This window comes from Podarcis liolepis (genome assembly GCF_965112155.1).
Source record: "Podarcis liolepis genome assembly, chromosome: 13".
Classification (NCBI taxonomy): Eukaryota; Metazoa; Chordata; class Lepidosauria; order Squamata; family Lacertidae; genus Podarcis; species Podarcis liolepis.
Window position 1 is genome coordinate 50393468 of NC_139573.1, and position 24945 is coordinate 50418412.

The 24945-nt window shown below is 43.0% G+C and overlaps 1 protein-coding gene and 1 long non-coding RNA gene across 5 annotated transcripts; one reads left to right on the top strand and one right to left on the bottom strand.

Moving 5' to 3' along the window:
- Window positions 1-28: 28 nt before the first annotated feature.
- Window positions 29-22245, bottom strand: YTHDC1 (YTH N6-methyladenosine RNA binding protein C1). 4 transcript variants are annotated; one of them, XM_083473213.1, is made up of 17 exons: window positions 21812-22245; window positions 15961-16062; window positions 14665-14996; window positions 14171-14549; window positions 12506-12595; window positions 11971-12024; window positions 11235-11329; window positions 10563-10671; window positions 10359-10476; window positions 8537-8621; window positions 7495-7661; window positions 5185-5267; window positions 4546-4582; window positions 4423-4462; window positions 4271-4333; window positions 2299-2433; window positions 29-1038 (listed from the first exon to the last, which is right to left on the bottom strand). In XM_083473213.1, exons 1-17 carry the CDS (start codon window positions 21837-21839, stop codon window positions 820-822), a joined length of 2136 nt encoding a protein of 711 aa, XP_083329339.1. In that variant the 5' UTR covers window positions 21840-22245; the 3' UTR covers window positions 29-819. The 4 variants fall into 4 exon arrangements, with proteins under 4 accessions (XP_083329339.1, XP_083329340.1, XP_083329341.1 ...); XM_083473214.1 differs by having other exon boundaries at window positions 15973-16062; window positions 21812-22229; XM_083473215.1 differs by lacking the exon at window positions 11971-12024 and having other exon boundaries at window positions 21812-22241.
- A 955-nt stretch (window positions 22246-23200) lies between these two features.
- On the top strand, window positions 23201-24532 carry LOC310691502. Its single transcript, XR_014518525.1, has 3 exons — window positions 23201-23449; window positions 23491-23679; window positions 24378-24532. It is a non-coding gene; the product is annotated as an uncharacterized lncRNA (long non-coding RNA).
- Window positions 24533-24945: the final 413 nt, after the last annotated feature.

The following is a 24945-nucleotide window of genomic DNA, read 5'->3' on the forward strand; positions in this document are numbered from 1 at the left end:
AACAACTCATCAGAAGCATGCACATCCATGAAAGTTGACTGTTACCAATTTATTATAAAAAAAAATGGTAGCAATGTAGAATACAGCAAGATTTTGTGCTCACACACACACACACACACGGTGGACATTCCAAACAATATGGACATTTTTTTCGGGGGGGGGGGTGTAATATGGAAGTGGGAGAGGCGAACAAACAATAGCATTAACCAAAATGCCAGCAGAACACAGGAAAGCTGTTTAAAAGGTTAAAAATTAGATATCAATATTGTCATCTTAATATTGCTTTCATTATTGAACAAGCTTGACTCTTACAGAGGTTTTTTTTCCATAAAAAAAGGAACAACCAGAAAAACCAAGACGTGGCTGTTTCAACACGGACATACAGCCAAACCATCACACCCAGTATTTGCATACCTGATAGCAGCATTTCCCCCCACAGAATCATGTAAAAAACTACATGGAAGGAAACAAAAGCAAAAATATTATGGCAGTTGTCAACTGGTATTCAAACAAACAGATGATTAAATTACAGTTAAAGATAAACACATAGGGATCATTAATCTACCTTCTTTAAACTTTTTCGAAACTGCTCAAATGAAAGTCACCAGCTCAAGGGTCAAGTTTGCACGTTTTTTGTCTTTTTGTTTAGCCGATGGGGATTTTCCAGTTCACAGCTTACTGCATGCTTAGAACAAAGAGGGTCAATTATAAATCCTTCTACACAATAAAGTAGGTAGACAGAGGAAAATAGAAGTTTACTACCTGTAAACACACAAATATACAAGCCTTTGCTTTAAGTGATTGCAGTTCCGCAATGCATTATCTTCTATATCTTCCTCTTTCTCCTCTGTCTCTGTCTCGATCGCATATCCTCTCCCTCTCCCTCTCCCTGCCCCGATCCCGATCTCTGTCCCTTCTGGTATCCCGGGGCCGATCCCTCTCACGATCCCGCTCTCGTTCTCGGGGTCTGCTTCTTCGGCCGCTGACAACTGCTTGTGTCCGACGTAGAAAGTCATCTACCCTCATGTCATAATCATGCTGTAGGAGACAGAAATGTTTTTATAGATCACCTAATTTTAAAAAGCTACAAAGCACAGGTAAGGCTGCTGGTGACTATCGCTTTATGATGCCTCCAGGAGCGGGGGTGGCATGCCTCTTGAATGCCAGTCACTAGGTAATGCTGCAGGACAGGTTATTGCCCTCAAATGCTGCTTAAGGGCTTTTCATGGGCATGTGGTTGGTCACTGTGATAAGCAGTATGCTGGCCTAGACAGACCTTTGGACTGACCCACCAGTGCTCTGATGTTATTATGGACCTGGAGGCCTCAACCCTCCAACATTCCTTATAAAGGTAAAGGGACCCCTGACCATTAGGTCCAGTCGTGGCCAACTCTGGGGTTGCAGCATTTATCTAGCTTTATTGGCCCAGGGAGCCAGCGTACAGCTTCCGGGCTACGTGGCCAGTATGACTAAGCTGCTTCTGGCGAACCAGAGCAGCGCACGGAAACGCTGTTTACCTTCCCGCCGGAGTGGTACCTATTTATCTACTTGCACTTTGACGTGCTTTCAAACTGCTAGGTGGGCAGGAGCAGGGATCGAGCAACGGGAGCTCACCCCGTTGCGGGGATTCGAACCGCCGACCTTCGGATCAACAAGTCCTAGGCTCTGTGGTTTAACCCACAGCGCCACCCGCGCCCCTTTTTAACATTCCTTATGCTAATCTTTAAAAGAAGGACCAAAACAAATCACAAATGAAAACGGGCTTTGCATTCAAATACAGTGGTACTTCGGTTCTCGAATGTAATCCATTACGGAAGACGGTTCGAGTTCCGAAACGTTTGTCAACGGAGACGTTTGAGAACCTAGGTACCACTGTATCTGGATTCAACATGCACCTGGAGCGTACTTTCTCTTTTGAAAGGGAAAACTCAAGCCACATACAATACTTCTTGCAAATCTTCCAAGTCTTCAACAACTGAGACTCTCAAGGCTCAAACTTGGGAGCATATGCAAAAATAGGCAAAGGGGGTCGATGATGGGCATGTGCAAAAGGAACAACTTTGTAAAACAACATCATAGGTTTTGCTCTCCAGTCTCGTGTGCTTGCATTCTACTATTTAGTTTGGCACAAGTGGAAGCTTTAAAATGTGCTCTTTGAAGGCTGGGACAGAACACGCACTGAAAGTTTCAATGAACGTAGAGGCCTGACACTTAAGACTGTATAAAGGTCACTTGACAGCGTAAGATCTGCCCATGACCCTTAACTGGCATGGTACCAGCCCTTCTGGGCATACTTACCACCCGCTTATCCCTGTATCGTGCATCGTGTGGAATGGGATGGTGCCCTGAGTAAGGAGGGTGAGCTTGTGGTGGAGGAGCATGGTGCTGGTAGTAAGGATGGTGGGGAGGCTGTTCCATACCCGGGTAAGGAGGCTAAAAAGAAAATGGTGTTATTCGCTTAAATTTCTCCTCCTTAGAACACAATCGGCATCAATGAACACTCAAATGCAACTGTAATAAGAAAGTGCTTCAAAGATTCAATGGCACTTCTGAGTGTGGGACGATAAAATACCTTATAGTGGTTAAAAACTAGCCCAAAACTGTACACTTAACCCCACATTTCCACAACCAGACACAGGAGGAGGCTGCAGCGACTGAACAGTTGTATAGGTAAAAACATACTATGCACACGATTCTCCGTGTGGAAGGGGCGCTCGTACCTTGTGCAGAATTAAACTGGCAGTGGGGATATTCACCATGCCACTGTGGGCCTAGGGTGGATGAATGGGGTGAGGATTATCACAATGCCAAAAACATGTTCTTAATGTTACAGTCAAAATCAATATGCATACATTTGCTTTGAACTGATTGCAAAAGCAGGTGGGAGGCTGGAGCTGAACAGATACTGTAGTTTGACACAAGTGTCTTGATACCAAAGCCATCCAGAACATTGAAATTCAATGTTATTACATAGATCAGCAGTTTACAAACTCTCCTGTCATGGACCACTTGAAAATCGCTGAGGGTTTTGGTGACCAATTAATGATTTTTCTGCTTGTTGTAGCCACTGTAACATAGCTGTCAACCTTCCCATTTTTTCCAAGGAAAATCCTATTCAGAATAAGGGAATTTCCCTTTAAAAAAGGGAAACGTTGACAGCTGTGCACTGTATCCCTGTGCTAGATGTTGTATGGTTGTGCTGTCTTCCATCTGCAACAAATCCAGACACACTGCAACAGTCTGGGAACTTCTGAGATTGAATGGTTCATTTACCTGGATACTATCTAAGTGTACTTTACAAGTGGGGCCTGCTGTGGTATATCATCCTTCCTAAAGAAATCTTGCCTGCCCTGGGTTCCATGCACCCCAAACAGACCACTCCAGTCTGCATTCTAGGTGCAGCTTCCCCACAAGATTCAATTTTCCTTTTGAAGAGGTCAGCTATTGGGTATGCCAAGTCCTCTTTTAGCCTCCTTTGGTTTGTGCCCCCCCCCAATTGTAAGTAAAGGTAAAGAGACCCCTGACCATTAGGTCCAGTTGCGGACGACTCTGGGGTTGCGGCGCTCATCTCGCTTTACTGGCTGAGGAAGCTAGGGTACAGCTTTCGGGTCATGTGGCCAGCATGACTAAGCCGCTTCTGGCGAACCAGAGCAGCGCACAGAAACGCCGTTTACCTTCCCGCTGGAGTGGTACCTATTTATCTACTTGCACTTTGATGTGCTTTTGAACTGCTAGGTTGGCAGGAGCAGGGACCGAGCAACGGGAGCTCACCCCGTCGCAGGGATTCAAACCGCCGACCTTCTGATCGGTAAGCCCTAGGCTCTGTGGTTTAACCCACAGCGCCACCCGTGTCCCTCCCCCCAATTGTACTTCAACAGTATAAGGCTTGCAGATTTCCTTCTTTTTTCTGTGGCCTTGTTTCGCTACAACTTTGGTAGCCCCCCGACTTCATTCTTTCATATTGCCTGCTCTTTTCCGCCTGCGCCTTTTTTATACGTAGCAAATCTTTCTTGCATGGATTTAAGAGCACGGCTCTACGCTTATATCCTGGCTTGCAGGGTTTCCTAGTGGCATGCGGTTGGACGCCATGAGAACAGAATGCTGGACTAGATGGGGTTTGGTCTGATTCAGCAGGAATCGCTTGTCATTTTTGGATCCCTAAGGAAGTTCATAAAATAAAAAAAATGGAACTACCCTTATCATCATTACTCTAAGTAATGCATTCAATCAAATGCATGGTCAAAAGTAAAGTGCGTTTAAAAATACAAACCATTCCTTGCCAGGGTGGCGGCGGACCCATGCTGTGGAATTCTCTCACATAATCATTGTAGGACTGGAAAATAAACACATACAGGGAATGTCATAAACACAGGCAGCATTAAAGCACTTGCAGCTAAAGCACACGAAAAGGCAGACGCTTACCCCATTTAGAAAGACGTCTCTCCGCACTCCTGAAAATCGTCTGTTGGGAATGAGATTTGTGGATTTAAACACAGTGCTAAGTTACCGCAGCACAAAATGAACAAAGACTAAAGCATCTCTTACCTGTCTGCATCTTGGTATCTGGGATCCTTTATATAGCCTGTTTGAAACCAAGCAGCATTATATATCATATTTACCGCTATAGCAATACATAAACAGAAATTAGCATCTTTCCCACAAGCATGCACCTGCCTTGGCAAAGAGAACAAGGAAAATAATTCTGCTGTTCCCAATGGTGGCTTCAACAATTTGTGTAAGGAGCTTTAAAATGTATCGAGTTTTTCTTTATAGAAGAATAGAGAAGACTCCAGTAATTATCTAGCTATTGGATAAAGAATGTTAAATCTGGTCATTTTAGCTTGATGCCAAGATTTAATCTAAACATCAACAAAAGTACAATGTAGCCTGTTTTGAGGAGATTAAGACATACCTACATATTCACTCATATAATAGAAGTAAGGACATTTATAACATTTTTGTCTCTGCTCTAAGCTAGGTCCCCCACCATGTTCCAAGAAGGGCACCACGATCCCCCACGTTCCGTTAAGTCTTCCTATTCAAAATGAGCTTTAACTAGAGCCCTGAAGACCCCTATGCACCCTCAAAGCTTTATTTCAACCTTCACATTCTACACAAATTCAAGATTGTTAATACACAAATCTGTATGTTTGTGCAAATGTATTTGCATAGCGAGATATTAACCTTGTCTTTGGTGAAACTCAGGGGGATAATCAATCCTTGGTTTCTTTCTGCTGTTATGAATATCATAATCCTCTGGTCGACGCCTACATAAATTAGACAATAATTAAACAATTGTTTGGAGCAACCTTAAAGTAAATACCTTCAGAAGGAACAGGAGGTAACCCAGGACGACTTTCTGGGAGGTTTCTGAAGTCCCAGGCAGCTGTGTGAGCCTTACCAAATTCACCGCTCAATCCTTTCTTGTGTCGATGTAAATACGCTTAACTGGCATTTTATGGTTGCAAAGAACCTGAAATCCTTGACCCAGCCATACCTCTTAATTCCAACCTATTTCTTTAGGGCTTACTCCCCATTACACACAGAACTGTAGCCATAAACCTAATTTAACCCTACTTGTAACTTGTCCAATTGCTGTATTGATGCTCGCCCTACAAGCACAGAGCCCCACAATTTGGACGCATCTTACGGACGTGTTCCAAACCTCTAAATACTCTGCCTCACTTGGAATGATATCATTCGGACCCATCTCTCTCTTTTCCCCCCGCCCCTGCTTTACATACAAAGATTACTAGCCAGGAAGGACCCTTTACAATATGGCCTATTCCTATGTTCTCGAGATTAGAGCTGAGAGATTTTTCAAAATTCTTATTATTAGCTGAAATGGTTGTGCTTTCCGAAGAAGGTATTTTGCAGCTGCCAGCCTGGGTTCCTCCTTTGCTCACCACCAGCAGGTCACCGAATGCCCCCCCCCCAAACCCTTCAAATACACCATCAAAAGGTGAAACAATTATACAGGCCAAAGGCAATTAACCCTCCCTCCTCCCCAACTACCATTAAAGTATACTGCATTACCATTTTAAAAGCAAGTATCACAATTCTGAGCAAACAAAGCAACTGTATGTACAGCAGAAATAGATTTAGAAAAAAAGAGCTGGTGTAAAGAATAAACATACCGCTTTCTTGTAGTTTGAGTGTGCACTTACGACCGGTATAATATATGATAGTAACAGTTCATATAGCAGTCCAACTACTGACTTTAAGCTGAAAGCCACATACATAAATGGAGGCCCTGGCAGGCTTGAGAAGGTGTGGCGGTGTTATAATGTATAGTTTGCAGTCCATTGCAAAACCTTCACTCGTAAATACTTTATTGCACTGGAAACCTCTCAGGCTTAACTTCAAAAGCCATCGCTGCTCAGTCCTCTTATGCCCAAAGAAAGGGGGATGCTGCCAGGATTCCTCCTACCTACAGGTTACGGTGTCCTTTTTTTTTTTTTTAAACAGCAAGGATATGGGGACTCGTTGGATATCTGTTACCTACCACAGGACGTTTCCACAAACAGGAAACTGCAACCGAAAAAGGTTTCAGCCCAAACTACACAGTCTTTAGCGGAAAGGCTTTAGATTTATCAGAAAGCAAAGTGGCTACACAGGGGGTCAGGGAATCGTGATGGATAGAAGGGCTTATATCAGTCCTTTGCAAAGACTTCTCCAATTCTGTAACAAGATATACCCCTCTTTTCTGGGGAATGTTGGCAAGTTCATAGAGCAGTGATCAATAATCGTGGCGATCCTCTAAAACCACTCTTAAGTCCACAGGTGCTGCCCGCATCTGGAAAGGTTGTGTACACAGACACAGCAACAGCCATTCTTTTTGGTTTGTTGCCGGGTCTCCAAGGCCACTTCCTCCCCCTTTGGAGAGAACCTACGGCTTCCAGAAGCTCAGCAAGATGTGAGAGAATATTTGGTAATGGGCTTAACCACAGCACGGTGATACAATTTGAGACAGTCCCAAACACGCTCTTCTTGAACAGCAAAATAACACAAATATTTTTATCCTCAAAATGAGGCGGTCATCTTCTGCAAAATTATAAGTGATCCTGATAAAAGTCCCATATTTTGACAAGGCTTATCCAGAGATATACCTGAAAGAAAAGGCTTTTACAAGATATTAACACATTTTTGAACACACAGACTTGCTCTTCCTCCACCTAGCCTGCTCATGGTAAATCCGCTTACCTACACGAACAGATTATCTGCATTATCTGCCCAAAGATCTAGTCTAAGCTAGCTTTACAAGAACGTATTTTCTGCATGAGCCAAAAGTCCCCGTTTTCCTCTTGAAAGTGACCAACTGGGGAAGGGGGGGACAGTGTGAAATCCTCAATGAAGCCACAAACCCGTCCATGCAGCTTGATGTGAGGATTTTCTCTCTTCTTGATTGCAGGGAAAGCTTTTTGATGAATCACATTCCTCCATCACGTAATTCTGACACATGTGCCTATTATCAGTCCAAAGAACGTTTCTAACCTTCCCACATCTCGGAGTGGCTCTCGGCGGGATGGGCGTCCTCTGGACCGGGGCTGAGAATGCATTCTTCTCTTGTGCCGCATTTTATGAATGACTTGATACAAGTCAATACTTTCATCGGGAGGGAATAGGAGACAAAGCTGGGTTCCGCATTCAGGCTCAATTTCCTGGAACAGTTAAACGCTCGTTTTACAAGGTGAAAATGAATCCAAATTTTCCAAAGACAGCTTCTGCAGCCAACCAGACGGACACAACGAAGTATAACGCTCAATGACATGTTTTTGCTGATTTCTACGAGAAAGTTATACTAGAAACAGCTATAAATACCAAAAGAGGGATTTCTAGAAAAATGTTACAGCGTAAGTAAGAAAGAGTTGTATCACGTACCTTGTGCAACCAACATGTGTAGCCCAGAATCATGGATCAAAAGCTCACCGGCACAAACAAATAGATTAGGTAAATTTGTTTTTACGGAATTTTAGGACATATGCTGCCCATGAAGCAACAAAAAGTGCATATCTTTAATTTGTTAGCTATCAAAAATTGTATTTGCAGCATGCCAAATAGTGTTACAGCTATCTTTTTAAAAAGCACACTGAGATCGCAAATACCCATGCAAGGTGAAGGAAGTCATAAGTTTATGTGGGCTGCTTTTTCACAAGACCCTACCCTCCCAGTTAGTATAGCAGGAGAACAAGCCCATATTTCTTCCCTCACAATGAACCCATTTTAGAGACTTGAGAATGGTGGGAGTCACAGTTCATCTAGATTCAAGGCTGCTTTTGGCAGAAAGTAGCCTAACAGTAGCTTTAATAAAGAATGGACTACACTTCAAGATGCTTCAAAAGAAGATATTTTGTTGTGACCTTTTTTCTAAGAGGTTACTGTTCATCATTGTTCTAGGATCTCTTTGTGCTCGAATTAATGGTGGTTGTCTTTCAAATGTGGACAACTATCAAATAAAATAAGAACAAATGCATTCCAAAATTTTAACTACTGGCCTTAAGATACTGAAGAGGAATAATTAACACAAATGACAAACCTGTCCATCACGTCCAATCTTTACTGGCTTATGCTCATTCCAAGGATTGGTCAGGTGAGCAGATTTCGTGAATGGCAACTCACGCCTAAACGTATAAGTGACATGTAATACATTTTGTGTATTTGGCATTTAAATTAAATCTTATACAAGGATGCTTTTACGGACTATAACTTGAACATTAAAAAGAAAACAGAAAACCAGGAAGATGAGCATTCTGAACTGGCATCTATAAATATTATCAAAGTGCAGCTTGGAAGACCAACTGAGTTAGGTTCATAATGCTCACCCTAGTATGAAGCAAGCATGACAACCCTGCAAGTTCTCTTCCAGAAGGAAACTTAAGCCTTGCCTTTGCATCCCACCCACCCACACTGTTTTGACATTCTGGCAGCGTTCTTAACACCTAGAATGCTGCTATTACTTTCTAGGAAGTAAACAAACTATGAAAGCACTACTGGAAAAAATGTGGACTTCCAGTACAGTAGTAATGCTGGGAAGATGTTCAAAAGGATTAAGTTATCTTCACAGATTGAGAAACTCTTCTCTCTCTCTCTCGATTTAAAATTAAGACTTGGGGAAACTCAACCATCACTATTCTGAACATTTCAGGTAAGTGATGACAAAAACCAAGCTTGACATTCATAATATAGAATATGTGTTTCATGAGAAGTTTGATTATTTTCAAAGACAAGAGAAAACCAATGCAAAACAAAAAACTAGACTTCAATGGCAGGGTTGGGGATGTGAAGAATGCATCTTTTGCAGCACAACCTCTGGTTTCCCAACTTCATAGACTACTAGTCTGAAAGTCAGTATCTTGTGTGTCAATTTCTGATGACATCCTACTGCAGCAGATAGAGGCTCCCCATTCCCATCCTATACTTCAATGTCTCAAAATCCATGCATTAGAGGCAGCTATCAAGAGCCTTACATAATCAGTTGGGGGAGCACAGAATGCTAATACAGTGGTGCCTCGCAACATGAAAAGAATCCGTTCTGTGATTCTCTTCGTCTAGCGGTTTTTTCGTCTTGCGAAGCAAGCCCATTGACGGATTAGCGGATTAGCGCTATTAGCGGCTTTTAGCGGCTTATCTGCTGATCGGATCAGCTGATAAGTGGATTAGCGGCTTAGAAAAAGGGGGGGAAGGGGAAAAAACCCGCAGGAACTCGCAAGACATTGTCGTCTTGCGAAGCAAGCCCATAGGAAATTCGTTTTGCGAAGCACCTCCAAAACGGAACTCTTTCGTCTAGCGAGTTTTCCGTTTTGCGAGGCATTCGTCTTGCGGGGCATCACTGTAATGGCAGGTCTGTGTATGTGTTCGCTCTCTCTCTCTCTCTCTCTCTCTCTCACACACACACACACACACACACACACTTGCAAGACCCTAGGACTGAATTTAAGGCAATAATTTGCCACCTATGAAGATGATGGTTAATAACAAACTCTCTGAAGCATGGCAAAAATAAAAGACAAAAGATATATACCCTATTCATGGTAGGGCAAAAATATTCCTTCCACTAAGGCGAAAGTCTTTTAGAATCGTAGTGTTGGAAGGGACCGTGAGGATAATCTAGTCCAGTGCTCTGCAATGCAGGAAACCTTTGCCCAACGTGGGGATCAAACCCACAACCCTGAGATTAAGAGTCTCATGCTCCACCAACTGAGCTATCTGCGAACTATCTCCAGACTATGCAAATGGGTGGTAACCTATTGTTCCAGCAAATGAATCATGTCTATTTTGAGGATACACTTTGTGAACCTACTCAGAATATCCAAAAGCAAACATTACGAACCGGAAATTTCACATTTTAACCCTTTTACCTGCATATCCAATCTATCTTAAATACGCCTCCCAGCATTTTTGCGCTCATTCCTGCAGGTAGCACCCAGTGTATGGGAGATCCCCCGTGATGGGATTCTGAAGCCAGCCTTGCAAATCCTGCAAGAATCAGAACACTGCAATGAGACGACATAACCCGAACAACTTTGGGTCAATGTTGAGTGCAGGCATTCCCTCTTCTTTACCTTGGAATTTCCCACTCTCTCTCACAGAAAATATCAAGATAACACTCCTTGCTTGTCTGAAGGCAGCATTGAGCTTCTTCTCATTGACTGGGAGGGTTGACCAGACACCCTGCAGAGAGATGAGCAGACACGTAATTTATAAAACCCAAACTGTTCAATGGACGCACCAGGGACACCTTGCACTTAGCTCAGTGCTAGAACACAGGCTTGACATGCACCAGGTCCCAGGTTCAGTCCTTGTAATCTCCAGTTAAAAGATGGGACAGCTGAGAAAGATCTCTAACTGAGGTACTACCACTACAGGCAAGCCAGTATGACTGATACAGCTTCGTATTTCATAAATGCTCACATACCCAACAAAAGCTTGGGGAGGACCAGGAAAATCATAATCCATTAAGTTCAAAGCATTATGGAAAGCATTAAACAGTAAAAACAAAGCATTAACCCAGAATTTGTTGTTCCCCTTTCTTTCTGCAAGATTCAAAGCAGATTCAAAGTAACAGAGATACAGCTGGTGAGATGCTAACTAATTCTATTTCTTTGTGACAGGGTTGAGGTAAGAGAACTAATTAAAGGCTTGATAATTAAAAGAACAATTGCCCCTATTCCGTATTCTGCAATCAGAGCTTTATCTTCATAATGAAAGTAGTCTGTAAGCGCAATGTGGCATACCTTAGCTTTGGCAAGTGAGACGTTTTCGTGGTTGTTACTTTTGATAAGAAAAAATCTTGCATCTTGGAGAACGTATTTAAGTTTGCTAGTTTGGTCTGGGGGTGGAAACAAAGCAAAATGTAATTTTATTGGCATTTCCCTCTGCACCTCCTAAGTAAACACACAACACATATTTATAGCCCCTTTGTGGGACAAGCCCTTTTATATTGTGGTACAACTATTCTTCACTTCAGAGGGGCTTATATTGGTCTCCTGCACAAATTCCATTTTAATATATTGAAACTATGTGACCAAATTTTGAGGAATTGTGCAGCAGGTTAGTAGCTGAATACCACATATTTCAGACTTGAAATCTGTGTCATAGCATGCAATGCTAAGCGTAGAAAGCAAAATAAGCTATTTCAAGGAAAAAGCCAATGCAACATCAGTAATGTTCCGATATGTTTGCTTCCTGGTTAATGGAGTAAAATACATTCTTGAATGAAGAACCTATGAAAATTTATCTTTCAAACAGCACCATTTCATTACTTCTTTGCTTGCCAATTCAGCAACAAGATATATATTTGCCACTATGAAGATGCATGCAAGAAGTAATTTGAGAGGCAATACAATTTGCTCACTTGAGTTAGTTCCACTATACATCGGAACATTACCACATTTGATGTATGTTAACAAAGACTTGACACAAGAGCTTGCAATGGGAGCATGCATTAAAAAATTCGAATTTAAATTATACCTTTTTGGACAGCACGAACGGAAGATGATAATTTCTCATGCTTCTTTTCTGAACCTGTGTTTAGCCAAAGTACATTTGTTCAGATTGAGCCTTAATAGAGATACGATATAAATTCTACAGCCTTTTCACATACTATTTTCATTCATGACAAATTATCCCTCCTGACGCGCACCCACACACACACAAAGAATGCTGCTCAATGTGCACGAGGGTTTGTTTTGGATTTTTGGGTTGTTTCATTTTGTTTGTTTGTTTGTTTTGGTGGACCAGTTTTCTCTTCAGAAAACTAGTCAATGAATCATCATCTTCCAAGTTTTAAAAAGTGAAAATTCCACTTAAGCAACAAAATAGCATTAACATAACAAGAAAACCTACTTCCCCAAATTATTCACACAGAACATGCCAAAATACCAATTTTCACTATTTAGCTACATGTCCAATAGGTTTCTATGGCCCGCTATTTATTTTGGAAAATGCAGTTCAAGGGTTTTTGCTACAGATCATTTCAGTAAGATAAGCAATAACATAATAATACCTGCATATGACTCTGACGCAGAGCTTCCACTTCTATCAAAAACAATCGGAGAGATGCCTCTAGCTCTTTTTCTCGCCTTCTTTTTCTCATCTAAGACCATCAAAACAAGCAACAGCAGTACTTTTAAGGCCGACACCAAAAACTTTATCAGGAATGATTGCAAGAAGGTCAATACAGTTTACATTAGCTAAATGCATATTTGGATCTCAACATTCAGAACTATCATCTCATCTTCATTCTTTAGTCAGGACCCAAAGATCCATGGAGTTGTTTTGCAGAGGTCAAGGGAGCTTTTTTGCCTTGAACAGTAATATTCCACATTACATGGAAAGCTGCTTTTGAAACACACAGAAACTGCAAAAGCAGTTTTTGATACGGTATGGTGTGCACACGTGTGCACGAGTGTGAGGTCTTCACAAAGTCAAGGAATCGACTGGTACAGATCAATCCTCCTATTGGAGCCCCAGCATGCCCTTGGACCACAACGTTTATGCACATTATTAGAAATACAGCAAACACGTCTCCCTAAAGCCTGATTTATACATTGCCAGGTATGCATGCTTGCCTCTTCTGCACACCATGGATGTGAACCTACTTCTGGATAACAGACTCGCTTAAGGAGTCTGTGCCAGACTCCCAATGAGATGCAATGCTGATTGAGGTGTTTGCCATGTTATTCAAATGATCTAGCCATGTGACACGACAACCACATCACATCGGCAATACCATTCCAAAGCTTCTAAAATGGAACTGTCCCTGTCACGAGACTTCGGACAGTAGGGACACCAAAATATAAAGACGGAGTTGGGAGGAACATCGCTTAAATAAAATGTGAACAATGATAAATTAATAGAACGTAAGTATTTGACTAGAAGTTTGAAATTCAGCTAAACCTCAGCTGCTTTGCTCTGGTTTGTTTCTTTCCAGGTTTTTTTTTAAACCAGAATGTGCCAAATAGCTTTATATACTGCTGGAAACACTAATGTTTCTTCAGTTAATCTACTCTTTTTAAAAAATGTTTTTAAAAAATCAATTATTTCACCACAGAAATACACCCAGACCAGCCATTCTCAACTTAGGGTTCCTGGATGTTGTTGGACTACCACTCCCATCATCCCTTGCTGGCTATGGATTATGAGAGTTGTAGTCCAACAACATCTAGGGACCCAAGACTGAGAAAGGCTAACCTAGACTGGTATTACAAACACTGGTCCATAGAATTATGCATGTTGAAACGTAAGTTGAACCTGTGAGACACACTGGTTTGAAGATCTTTTCTCATCCCCATGAAAGAGGCCTCTAAAAGAATGTAACGTAAAGTACACCGCCAAAATACTCATCTTATGTTTCCACTTTCATTCCTCACAGCCTCTGGCCAAGAGACCAGCACTATGAAGGAAACTGCTTAGTGAGACACTAATGAGCACCACAGCATAGGAAGAGCTCTGCCGGATGAGACCAAGGAGCCATCTAGTCCAGCACTCTTCTCAGTGGCCATAGGAAGCCCTTTGGACAAAAATGAACACTTTGCTGCTGTGCTATCCTTACTGGTGGTGCTCTTCCGACACCAGGAAATCACACCAGAGCCAATCATCTGTGGTACAATTTAGAAATAAATAACTGAATATGACAAGACCCAGAGCAGAAAGAAATGATATCAGCTACCTGATATATCCGAGCCCGAACCAGATCGGACTGACCCATCAGTAAAGGATGCAGATTCAGATTCAGAATCACTAGCTTCGCTTCGTGTGTCGTAATCATTTCCCTCCTTCTGATCCCTTTCATCTTGATCATAATCCTCTTCTTCATCATCTCCCTCTTCTTCCACTTCTTCCTCCTCCTCCCCGTCATCGTCTTCCTCCTCCTCCTCTTCTTCCTCCATCCCCTCCTCCTCCTCCTCCTCCTCATTCTCTGTGTTTCCTGGGTCAGAGGATCCGCTACTGCCTGTTTCATGATCCGACCCGTACTCCTCGGAGTTCACCTCTTCTTTCGAGGAGTGGCTGGACCTGCTTGGCTGTCTGTCCACCTCATGCCTTAGCCTCTGTTTAAATGAGAATAAAACAAACGCCTTACATGTCAGGATGCACAGAGAGTTCGGAGCAAGCAAGCACCTTAAAGAACTGGTGCATTTAATGACTGCAAAAGCCGCTGCTTACCCCAGAGGTATCTGGAGTGGAAGACTTTGCCCTTCTGTCAGCATCTCTCTTCCTCATGCATGCCTTCTCAGGTTGCCCTTTGTAGGTGTCTCTCGAGCTGCTGCTTGTCATACGCATCTTTCTGTCACCTTCTGGGCGCTTGCTCCTATCAGACCTTTGATACTCCTCATTTTTATATTCCAATACCGGCTTTCCTTTTGTGCTCACTATTCGCTTGTTGTTGCTAACGGATGAGCTTGGAGGTTTGGGTAACAACTGCCTCGAGGAATGCACTGAAGGCTTCTGCTTTTTGCTCTCAGCTGTCTCCATCCTCTCGCTTTTCCTTTTGGATCCTGAATTATTATTTTTTAGAAAAGCACCAACAAATTTTGAAATCAGCATTTCATAGTTACTTGATAGCATTAACAAAATGCTGCTAAAGCTATCTTTAGAAAACATGACGAGCAAACTTTTTTCACATTTAGCATGAGACAAAGCACATAAAGCTAGTAGGTTTAAAACCAGGATGTTGTGTTAACTAAACTGCCTCCTTGGAAATCCTAGCATCTCTCACTATTTAAAGATGAGAAAACTGATGACCAATGGCTGGAATGACTTAAAAGACCGAAACACAACTTAGGACAGACCTTCCAAACCCAAACCCTAGTGTAGTATCATTCCAAATGTTACTGGACTCACAACTCCAACTGGGCCCAGCCAGTATGGCCAATGGTCAGGGATTATGGGAGTTTCATTCCAATAGCATGTGAAGGGCGCCAGGCTGTGGAAAGTTGACTTGGGAAATAAGCTGAAATAGAACCTTGCTTCTGGCTTCCTCGGGAGAAAGACAGCTCCCTGTGTATTTCTATAGCCAAAGAGCCAAGATTACATGCTTGAGGAAGGAAAACTATTTCAACTTGTTAGTATTTTATAAGCAATGGCAGTACTTGCTTTTTACCAAACTGTACTGTTTTGCTTGGGATGCCATATTCCACAAAGGATCTTAAAGCCTTTAAAAACTTTCAGATATGAAAACTACAACCAAGGTATCGGCACAGCAAGTTCTTTGCACATATGTGACATGTAATATTTTACTTTAATAGCTCACATTGCCTTTGGAAAAAATCAAATGTGGTAGGGAGATAAGGATACTTCAAAAGGAATTTGTAATGCAGAGCAAAGAACTCTTAGGAAAAAGAGGGGCTGCTCAGTGGGCATGCACAAGTCTCTGCGCACCCTGGCAGCAGCCCTCAAGCTTGTTGGCTGATCTTGCTGTCCATCTTTTCAAAAGGGCACCCAACTAGTAAAGAAGCATACCCTTTTTCTCACTTTTATCTTGCTCACTGTCAGGGTTATACAGTTCATCATCATGATCAGGTGCATCAGTCAATATGTCATCCAGAACATTCAGTTCGCCATCTGTAAACAAAACACAAGGTTAAGAAATGGCATTCAGAAGAGCTTCACCGTATGCTTTAATGGTATTAGAATAGTGGAATTAGAACCACAAAGTTCTAGAGTTGGAAGGGACCACAAGGATCATCTATCTAGTCCAACCCGCTGCAATGCTCTTACCAAGTGAGCTGTTAAAATGGTTTAAAGTGATACTAAAATCCAATACCCACACAATTTCTTTCAGCACTTACACCTGCCCACCCATTTCAAGCTTTTCTAAAATTAAGAGTGAAAACTGAATAGCAAGGCAGTTTTTCACAAGACTAATTTGGATAGCTGCCAATCAAAACTGTTTAAATCGGGGAGAAGCAAGATATGGATGAACTCCCTACAGGTTTAACCAAATTCACTGACAAACCTCTCATCTATCTTTCAGTTGCATTAATCCCTAAACTACATAAGGGACAATTGACCTGGTAAACCTTATAGGCTTGCTTTAGACCAGGGGTCGGCAACCTAAGGCCCATGGGCCACAAGCAGCCCACGGGGGTCGTTTAACTGACCCAGCAGCCGCCCCCGAACTGAGCTGTCCGCTTGGCGAGTCCCCATGCGCTGCACTAAACCAGCGCAGCACGACGCGGGGACTCGCTTCCGCAACCCTGGAAATCGCATCTGCGCAGAGGCCAGAAATCACAGGCATGCAAAATCTGGCCCACGGTAGGATCTCCTCTGGAGTGAACCGGCCCAGGCTAGGTAAACCTTGCCGACCCCTGCTTTAGACCCTAATCAGGACATTAAAATGTTTAATGCAATTATGGCAATTAGATTAAAATATTAACTGCAACCTTTATTCACACCAGTCAGTTGAGATTTATTCCTGACCACAGACTGGGCCATAATTAGACAAACATGGACTATCAAAGAAGGCATAGAGGCTAGGATGTGTCTGCACTGATTTTACTCTCATGAAATTTCATAGGTAAGGAACAGCCTCCTAAAAAAACAACAACTGTGATCCTTCACAGGTTTGCGGAGCCATTCATCCTAGAGCTGTGTATATTAAAGAGCTAGATTTTATACCCATCATTCACTACTAGAAAAAGTAGTAATATTTTGGGGGAATCTGACAGGGATGCCCCATACCTCCTGTAGTATTTGCTATACTAGCCACAGAGCAGTGATTCAAATAAGGGCAGACTATATGGTACCTAGGCCACCTTTCCTGAAAATACAGCCAGGTGGAATGGTTCTTGAAGAACAAGTTCTGTAAAGGGAGGAGTCAAAAAGTTGAGGGCACCTCCCCCTTCTGGCTAACCGCTTCTTCTCAGGCAGCCAAGTGTAATTAAAGCTTGTAAAATTATGGACTAGGATCCCAACAACTGGTGCACGTAGATTTTTACTTTTCCGTTTTTAGAATTATAATCATAATTATTTTATTTATACCCCACCCATCTGGCTGGGTTTCCCCAGCCACTCTGGGCGGCTTACAGCATATCTAAAAACAATATAAAACATAATCAGACCCCCTACTGTCATATCATGAGCACCTTTTCAAACTTCCTTCAATGTTGAAAGTGGTTTGGCATGCAACAGGAAGGACTGCAATTCCTGAAATTTCCATTTCAGGCAATCATTTTACTTTAAGATGAACCACAGCAAGAATTTGTTTCATAATTCTATCTCCTTGAGCAGTTTTGATTTGTTTTAACAAATCATGTGTAGACTAGTACAAAGCCACTACTAACTACAGAGAAACATTATTAAATTTAATTATCTACAATCAAGTTCAAAGAGGTTTCCAAAGATTCAACTACAGTTAACGTGGTGTACAAAACTCCATTAAAAATGGAGCTGCCTTGAAAAATCAGTTGCATTTCTCTTTTTTATTTCGTCTGGCTTCTCTGGGCTCTTTGGTTTTCAAAAGCTTCTCAATTATTTCTCAATGATACAGGTATACAGACTAAAACCTACTCCAGACAATATTCAACTAATGGCAACTGTTCGGGGTGGGGTATGGCTGGGACCCTCAATCCAATGGCCTCAGCTAGTGCCAGAGACCTCTAACCTTCTAGATATGAGACATTAGGAGCAAATTGCATTTGTCTTCCATTATCTGCACTTGCCCTATCTTGACTTCTGCGCAAAACACCCCTTAAGTGTTGGAGTCCTGAATGACCAGAGCTCCATTTATCTCCCGCCACCACTGTGTTTCATTAACAATGCATACCATCTACACATTTGACATAGGACTGCAAGGAAGCACAGTCTCTTATTGGAAGACTGCCCAAGCCCAAGAATCCTTTGGAGGTGACTTCGTTAATTAAAGCACCAAACATCTTGTAGTATACAGCTCTAGTTTTTGTGTTTGTAAACATTCTTCTTCTTAAAACACCCTAATGCTTTTAGGATGACAGGGCATCCCAAACAATTTTTCTGAGCACCGGTTCTGTTCTTGAACAGTGCACAGTGGTACCTCGGGTTACATACGCTTCAGGTTACAGACTCTGCTAACCCAGAAATAGTACCTCGGGTTAAGAAGTTTGCTTCAGGATGAGAACAGAAATCACGCTCCGGCGGCGCAGCGGCAGCAGGAAGCCCCACTAGCTGAAGTGGTGCTTCAGGATAAGAACAGTTTCTGGTTAAGAACGAACCTCCGGAACGAATTAAGTACTTAACCCGAGGTACCACTGTATTTTACTGGTGTGCCATTTAGATAAAAAATCTGTAGCAGTTTATTTTAAATAAGCAACTGTTATCTACTAGAGTAATTGCCAATAAAATTAATTACTGCATACAATACCCTAACCTATATTTTGGAAAAGGCCCAAAGTAGGATGGCTTATGACCAGCTCAGGAATTTTCCTTGTCATGCTTACAGGAGCCTCTTAGATACAATTGCAAAGACATAACAACAGAGCTATGGAGATGTGGTAGACCTCAAATACCTAAATTTTTGGTGGAACGTCCATGATACTTACTACTCCTTCAAATACATAGTGCCCCAGTATGCAGCTGGTAGATGTACTATCGCTCCGTTTGCTTCGTACTCATCAATATATTTCTACATGAACCAGGCCATGCAAGTTAAAATTCCCTTCAGCACACACAATGCAGAACTGCTGCAGTCACTGCTCTGCAGTCATATTGCTCCTATTAGATGCAAAAAGCAAGCTTTTGATAGAAGCTGTCCCTCTTGTTTCAACAGGATTTCTAAGGCTAATCTATTTAGGAAACAAGTATGTACATAAACAATACATAATTATGCCAGTGGTCAATCTGCATAGTTAAACATAGTCAAAAGAATGTAATAACCGGCTGGATCAGGCAAAAGTCCCACCTAGCCCAGCACAGCTCAGTGAGTAGAGCAAGAGATTCTCAGGGTCGTGGCTTGAAGACACGCATTGAGCAAAAGATTCCTGCATTGCAGAGGGTTGGACTAAATGACCCTTGTGGTCCCTTCCAACTCTATGAAAATCCCATTATCACAGTGTTTAAAGAAATGGCCATACAAAGCCCATAAGCAGAACTCACAACAGGACTCTCCTCACTTGTTATTCCCAGCAACTGGCATTCAGAGGCACATAGCCTCCAAAAATGGATGCAGAACATAGCCTTATCCTCTATTAATTTGTCTAATCCGCTTTTAAAACCATCCAAGTATTAGTTCAGCCCTCTTGTAAGGTAAGCCTGCTTCACCATATTATTGTCCACCCTGTCTTCTATATTTGTAAGCAGCTCAATGGTACCCAGATTTACTAAGAGGTCCTGTCAGACTTTACATCATTTAAATCAAATCTTGTATGCTTCAAATTGCAGCCTTCACCTCTAACCTCAGATACCTTCTTGCTCGCCACATTTCCTCCACTGTTTTATCTTATTCTGTAATGCAGTTTGAATAAATGCTGAATAGCACAGTAACATGAACCTAATCTCTAACACAGGCAAACAAAAAGCTTGAAGCGCTGCAGAGCTGTACTTCATCTCATGACATGGGAATAACACAGATCAGCTGTTTTATTGTTTTGCTTTTACGCCAACTAGAAGGGAAACACACAAATCTAGTCAGCATCAGCTGAATCAGTGGAGGGGGTCACTAGTATAATATCCCTGCCTAAGAGCTGTGTATATATATGAAAAAATAGAAAGCTAGTTTAACATAGCAGCCAAGTGTGTGAACTTTATAATATAGCCAAGATACTTTTGGCTCAAACGTAAGGCCAACCAAGAACTTACTGGCTGGTCTTAGGTACACTACTATCCTCTCATCCTCAGAATCTCATCTGCATTAGGAAAACCGAAGTGGTGCATCTTACAGGGCAGTTATAAGTCTTACTGAGATGTTATCTGAACACAGCAGCATTTTAATTTTAATGTCTAGGATTACTAGCTAATATTCACGGAATGTGAGGGAGGAGGATGAAAGCAATCAGCCAAAAACTCACTAGGAGACTGTTTAAAAAAAAGGTTGATTTTTTAAAATAAAAAAATCATTTTTTAAAGCACAAACAGCCTGCGGACATTTTTTACCTGAAACCAATGGCTAGACTTCACCATTGTTTAGGATGTTTCGCTGGAGGGGTTTGTTGCTGTTATTAACATAAATTCTGATTTTTAGATATTAATATGATTTTATGCAGAAACTGTTCAGTTTGGCTGCATACTTTTTATATGTTTTATCTATTTTAACCAATTTTAAATGGAAAGCTTAAAATATTTCCTACTTGAGACCAATGGCTTTTTGTTGCGGGTTTGTTACTGTAATAATCCAACAGCTTGACCTCAACCCCAAATGTGCCCTCCTCCATTGTCTTCTGAAGACAGACAGATGCCAACAACGACTGATACAACTTTTTTCCTATTTTTTTAAAAAAGCTCTTGTTATGATTTATGTGGCAACTGTTTCAATCCGGTTGTGTACGCAAAACATATCATCTTGTAAGCTGCCGCCAGACTGGTTTTAACTATGGAAAGGTGGTGCAAAGGTTTGTGTGTCTGTGTGTTATTGGGTTGCTTTTACTTTGATTATATATATATTGCGGTTTTACATTTTGAATTTGTTCTGCAAACCGGTATATAAATTCAGTAAACAAATAAAATACCCCCAAAATGACAATGTTGGTGAGCAAGATTTCATTTCGGCCCCCTTAAAGCGCCAGCCCCCACCCTACGCCTCCCCCTTGCTTTCCCAAGCCTGGCAACGAACAACGTGGCCTTTCCATCCAGCCCCCAACCTATGCCCCCCCCTTTCCCCAACATGACCCCCAAGGGATGAGAACCAATATTTCAAGGCCTATTAAACGGCCATCCCTTACCTTACTGCCCCCCCCGCCGCCCTACTTTCCCAAACGTGACCCCCCCCAAGAAGGCTGACGGCGAGTAACACCCACTTTTCCCGGGGTGGGGGCTGAAAGAGAACCAATATTTCAAGGCCTATTAAACGGCCATCCCTTACCTTACTGCTCCCCCCCGCCCCACTTTCCCAAACGTGACGCCCCCCGAAGGCTGACGGCGAGTAACATTTCATTTCAAGGCAATTCAACCGCCGCCCCCCTGCCCACTTTTCCTTGGGGGGGGGGGGGAAGAAGGAGGCAGCAGTAAGTCTTCCAAAAGCCCCTCGCCCTCCTTCGTTAAGCCCCTCAGGCCTCTCCCCTCCCCCCCCACATCCCCTGGGCCTTGGCCTCCCCCCCTCCCGCTACAGGCCCCCCCTCCAGCCCCGGTTGCCATGGCAATGGGCGGCCTAGAGACTGAGGGGAAAGGAAACACCCGGCGGTACCTTTTTCCTCCCGGCTCTCGGCCGCCATCGTCCCCCCCGGCGGAGGAGAAGAACCGGCGGCGTCGGCGGCTTTCTCTGGAGGCGGAGGAGTATCGGGAGGCGAGGTGGGAGCGGCGCGGCCGAAGGACGCGAGGGAGGCAACGGGGAGGGCGACGGAGCCCCTTCAGGAGCTGCTCCCTTCAGGACGCCGAGCAAAATGGAGGCTCTTCCCCCCTCGCGGCCCCGCCTCCTCCTCCTCCTGCCGAAAGCCCCGCCCCCTCCTTCCCGGCTTTATACTTCCTACGCGACAATTCCCACAAGGCCCTACGGAGCCGCTTCGGCGCGTGGCGTCACAGGGCGCGGCGCCGTTACCTCACGGCGTACGCTCTCTTCTATCTCCCTCGCGCGCGCGCGCGGCGTCACAGGGCGCGGCGCCGTTACCTCACGGCGTACGCTCTCTTCTCTCTCGCGAGGGTGGGGTAAAAGATCACCATAGAGATAAAACGTAGAGACGCGAGTTGCAAAGGGTTCGAGGCGAGGTTCGAAGTCGCGTTCCGCCCTCACTTCCCCCGGGGCGCGGCGCCGTTACCTCATGGCGTACGAAAAACAACAACAACAACCCGAACACACCGTAGAGCTACGAAAGTGTAGAGTGTGTCTACGGCTAGAGAGGTGACAAAGAGATCCGATAGGTAGATATATGGATATCACCATAGAGCTAGAAAGTGTAGAGCAGTGCGCAACCAGAAAGGAGTTTCAAGAGGACTGGAGGAAATTTAAGGACTATTTGGATAAATATTGTAATATAAAAAAATTGAAATTACTTGAAAGAAACAAATAGGATTAAACTAAGTTATAATTAAATAAATGGGATTTAGAAGGTTAAGAAAAGTGAATAAGATGGATTATAATTGGAAATTGTTTTAGTTTAATAATGATATTGGAAAGCTGTTACTTTTAACTACAAGGAAACTCAGAAGGGAGGGACTGGAGGAAGTCAACCAAGATGTTTAAAAGGTTGGATTTGTGAATGATTAAGTTTGTTGTTATTGTTTATCTGTTTATTGTTCCTTTTTTTCTGTTTCTTTTTCTGTTTTTGTGTATTATTCTGCTTTGCGGTTTCTATTATCATTGTGGAAAATCTATTTTTTTTTTAAAAAAAGAAAGAAAGTGTGGAACGTGTATATAGAGCGATGGATAGCCTAGGAGTCAACTCCCCCAATGAAATATTTGAGGGGGCCGCTCCCCACTCCCAGCTGATGCACATTGGCATTCACATAGTGTGCGCACACTGTGTCATGTGGTTGATGTGGGGCGGGGCTTACCTGAGGCCCCACCCCACCCCAATATTTTAATTCACGTTGGCACCCCTGAGAGATCTTGGGAGAAAAGCAATGACAAACTGTTACGGTAAAATCTGGGTGCGGGGCTACTCTGCCACCCAGCTCGTCGGATTAGGTCCGCGGGTCCCTGCGGAAGAAAAATGAGCTCAGCCTGAGACAGAAGCAAACTGGAGAAGATCCAAGTTTATTGCGCAACAGGTTCAAGACGAGATTGAACAGCGAGAAAGGGGTGACATGAACTTTTGAAATTTCCCTCCATGTCCCAGAATACAGTGCAAAATACATCCCAGTTACATCATGAATACATTAAGAAGAGGTTGGGTTACACAGATTACATCATGAATACATTAAGAAAAGGTTGGGTCACACAGGATTAACATATGGAGGAGGGAGGGGGGAATATGCAGAGCTGGAGATATGCGCAGATAAGCACATCCTGAGTACCTGATGAGAAGACAATGGCCCATGTATGCATGGTCTGCCACCTGGCCTTGCCCGGAGGAAAGGCTTGGCAGAGTGATTTGACAGGATTAGGGTCTTGACACTGTAGCACCCTGCTAGTGGTTAACGCTTAGCTGGAATGAAATATTCAACGCAGCAATAGAGAAATTAAAATAATAACTTATTTGTCAGACAAATAAATGAGAGACACAGTGGTATATGGTTACCAATGCTCTGCCCTTCCAGCCCTCATGGCCAGCACTTATATTCCCTCAGCCCAGCCCCCTTGCTCCTCCTTTGGCTGCCTCTGTCCAATCAGCCTGGTTGAAATTCCTATTGGCTGTTTGCTAGAACCAATCATAAAAGATACACCCATTTCCTATTACCTTTTATGCCAGACAGAGAGCTATATTTTCTTCTATTTATAAATGGCAAACAAGTAGCCATTAACCCCGACAAGGCACCTTAATTACCAGATAACCTTTGGCCCCTCTTTCCCTATTCCCTGCAAAACAGATGGCTAATGGTTCTAATTTTTATCTGAACAGATCTTTTGTTCACCTTTTCACACACCATCTATGAAAGAGCTCCTAGCCTGTAATTTCCTTTTGCAACCCTGAGGCTCTGTCAGAGGGGCCCTTAAACAGGAAGATAAACAGCTGCCAGAGTATTCAGCTGGTTTCTGCCTGGCATGAGAGAATGAGAGATACAAACATTTACAAATATATTTTTAAGCTCATTTTAAAAATGCAGATCTTCATCAGATGCCTCAACACCTTGCTTTGAGGGATTATGGAGGACAGGGGAGGTGTCATGGAGTCCTAGAGAAATTCAGCAAATTGGCACGTTGATTTTCTATGAATTTTATAGATTTTAGTCCCTTTTGACATTGACAATTGGAAATAAATGGATATATTGTAGCAAAGAAGGAGGTGAAGAAGACATGCCCCCACCTTCCGTATCACAAACCTAGACAGCATCTTAAAAAGCAGAGACATCACCTTGCCGACAAAGGTCTGTATAGTTAAGGCTATGGTTTTACCAGTAGTGACAGATCCTGAAGCTGAGGCTCCAATACTTTGGCCAAAATACTTTATATTTGTAGGAAGTCGCTCAGAGTTCTAGCTCTATGGTTCTAGCTCTCCATCTCTCTCAGGGATTGTTGTTGTTTAGTCATTTAGTCGTGTCCGACTCTTCTTGACCCCCTGGACCAGAGCACACCAGGCACTCCTGTCTTCCACTGCCTCCCGCAGTTTGGTCAAACTCATGCTGGTAGCTTCGAGAACACTGTCCAACCATCTCGTCCTCTGTCATCCCCTTCTCCTTGTGCTCTCAGTCTTTCTCAACATCAGGGTCTTTTCCAGGGAGTCT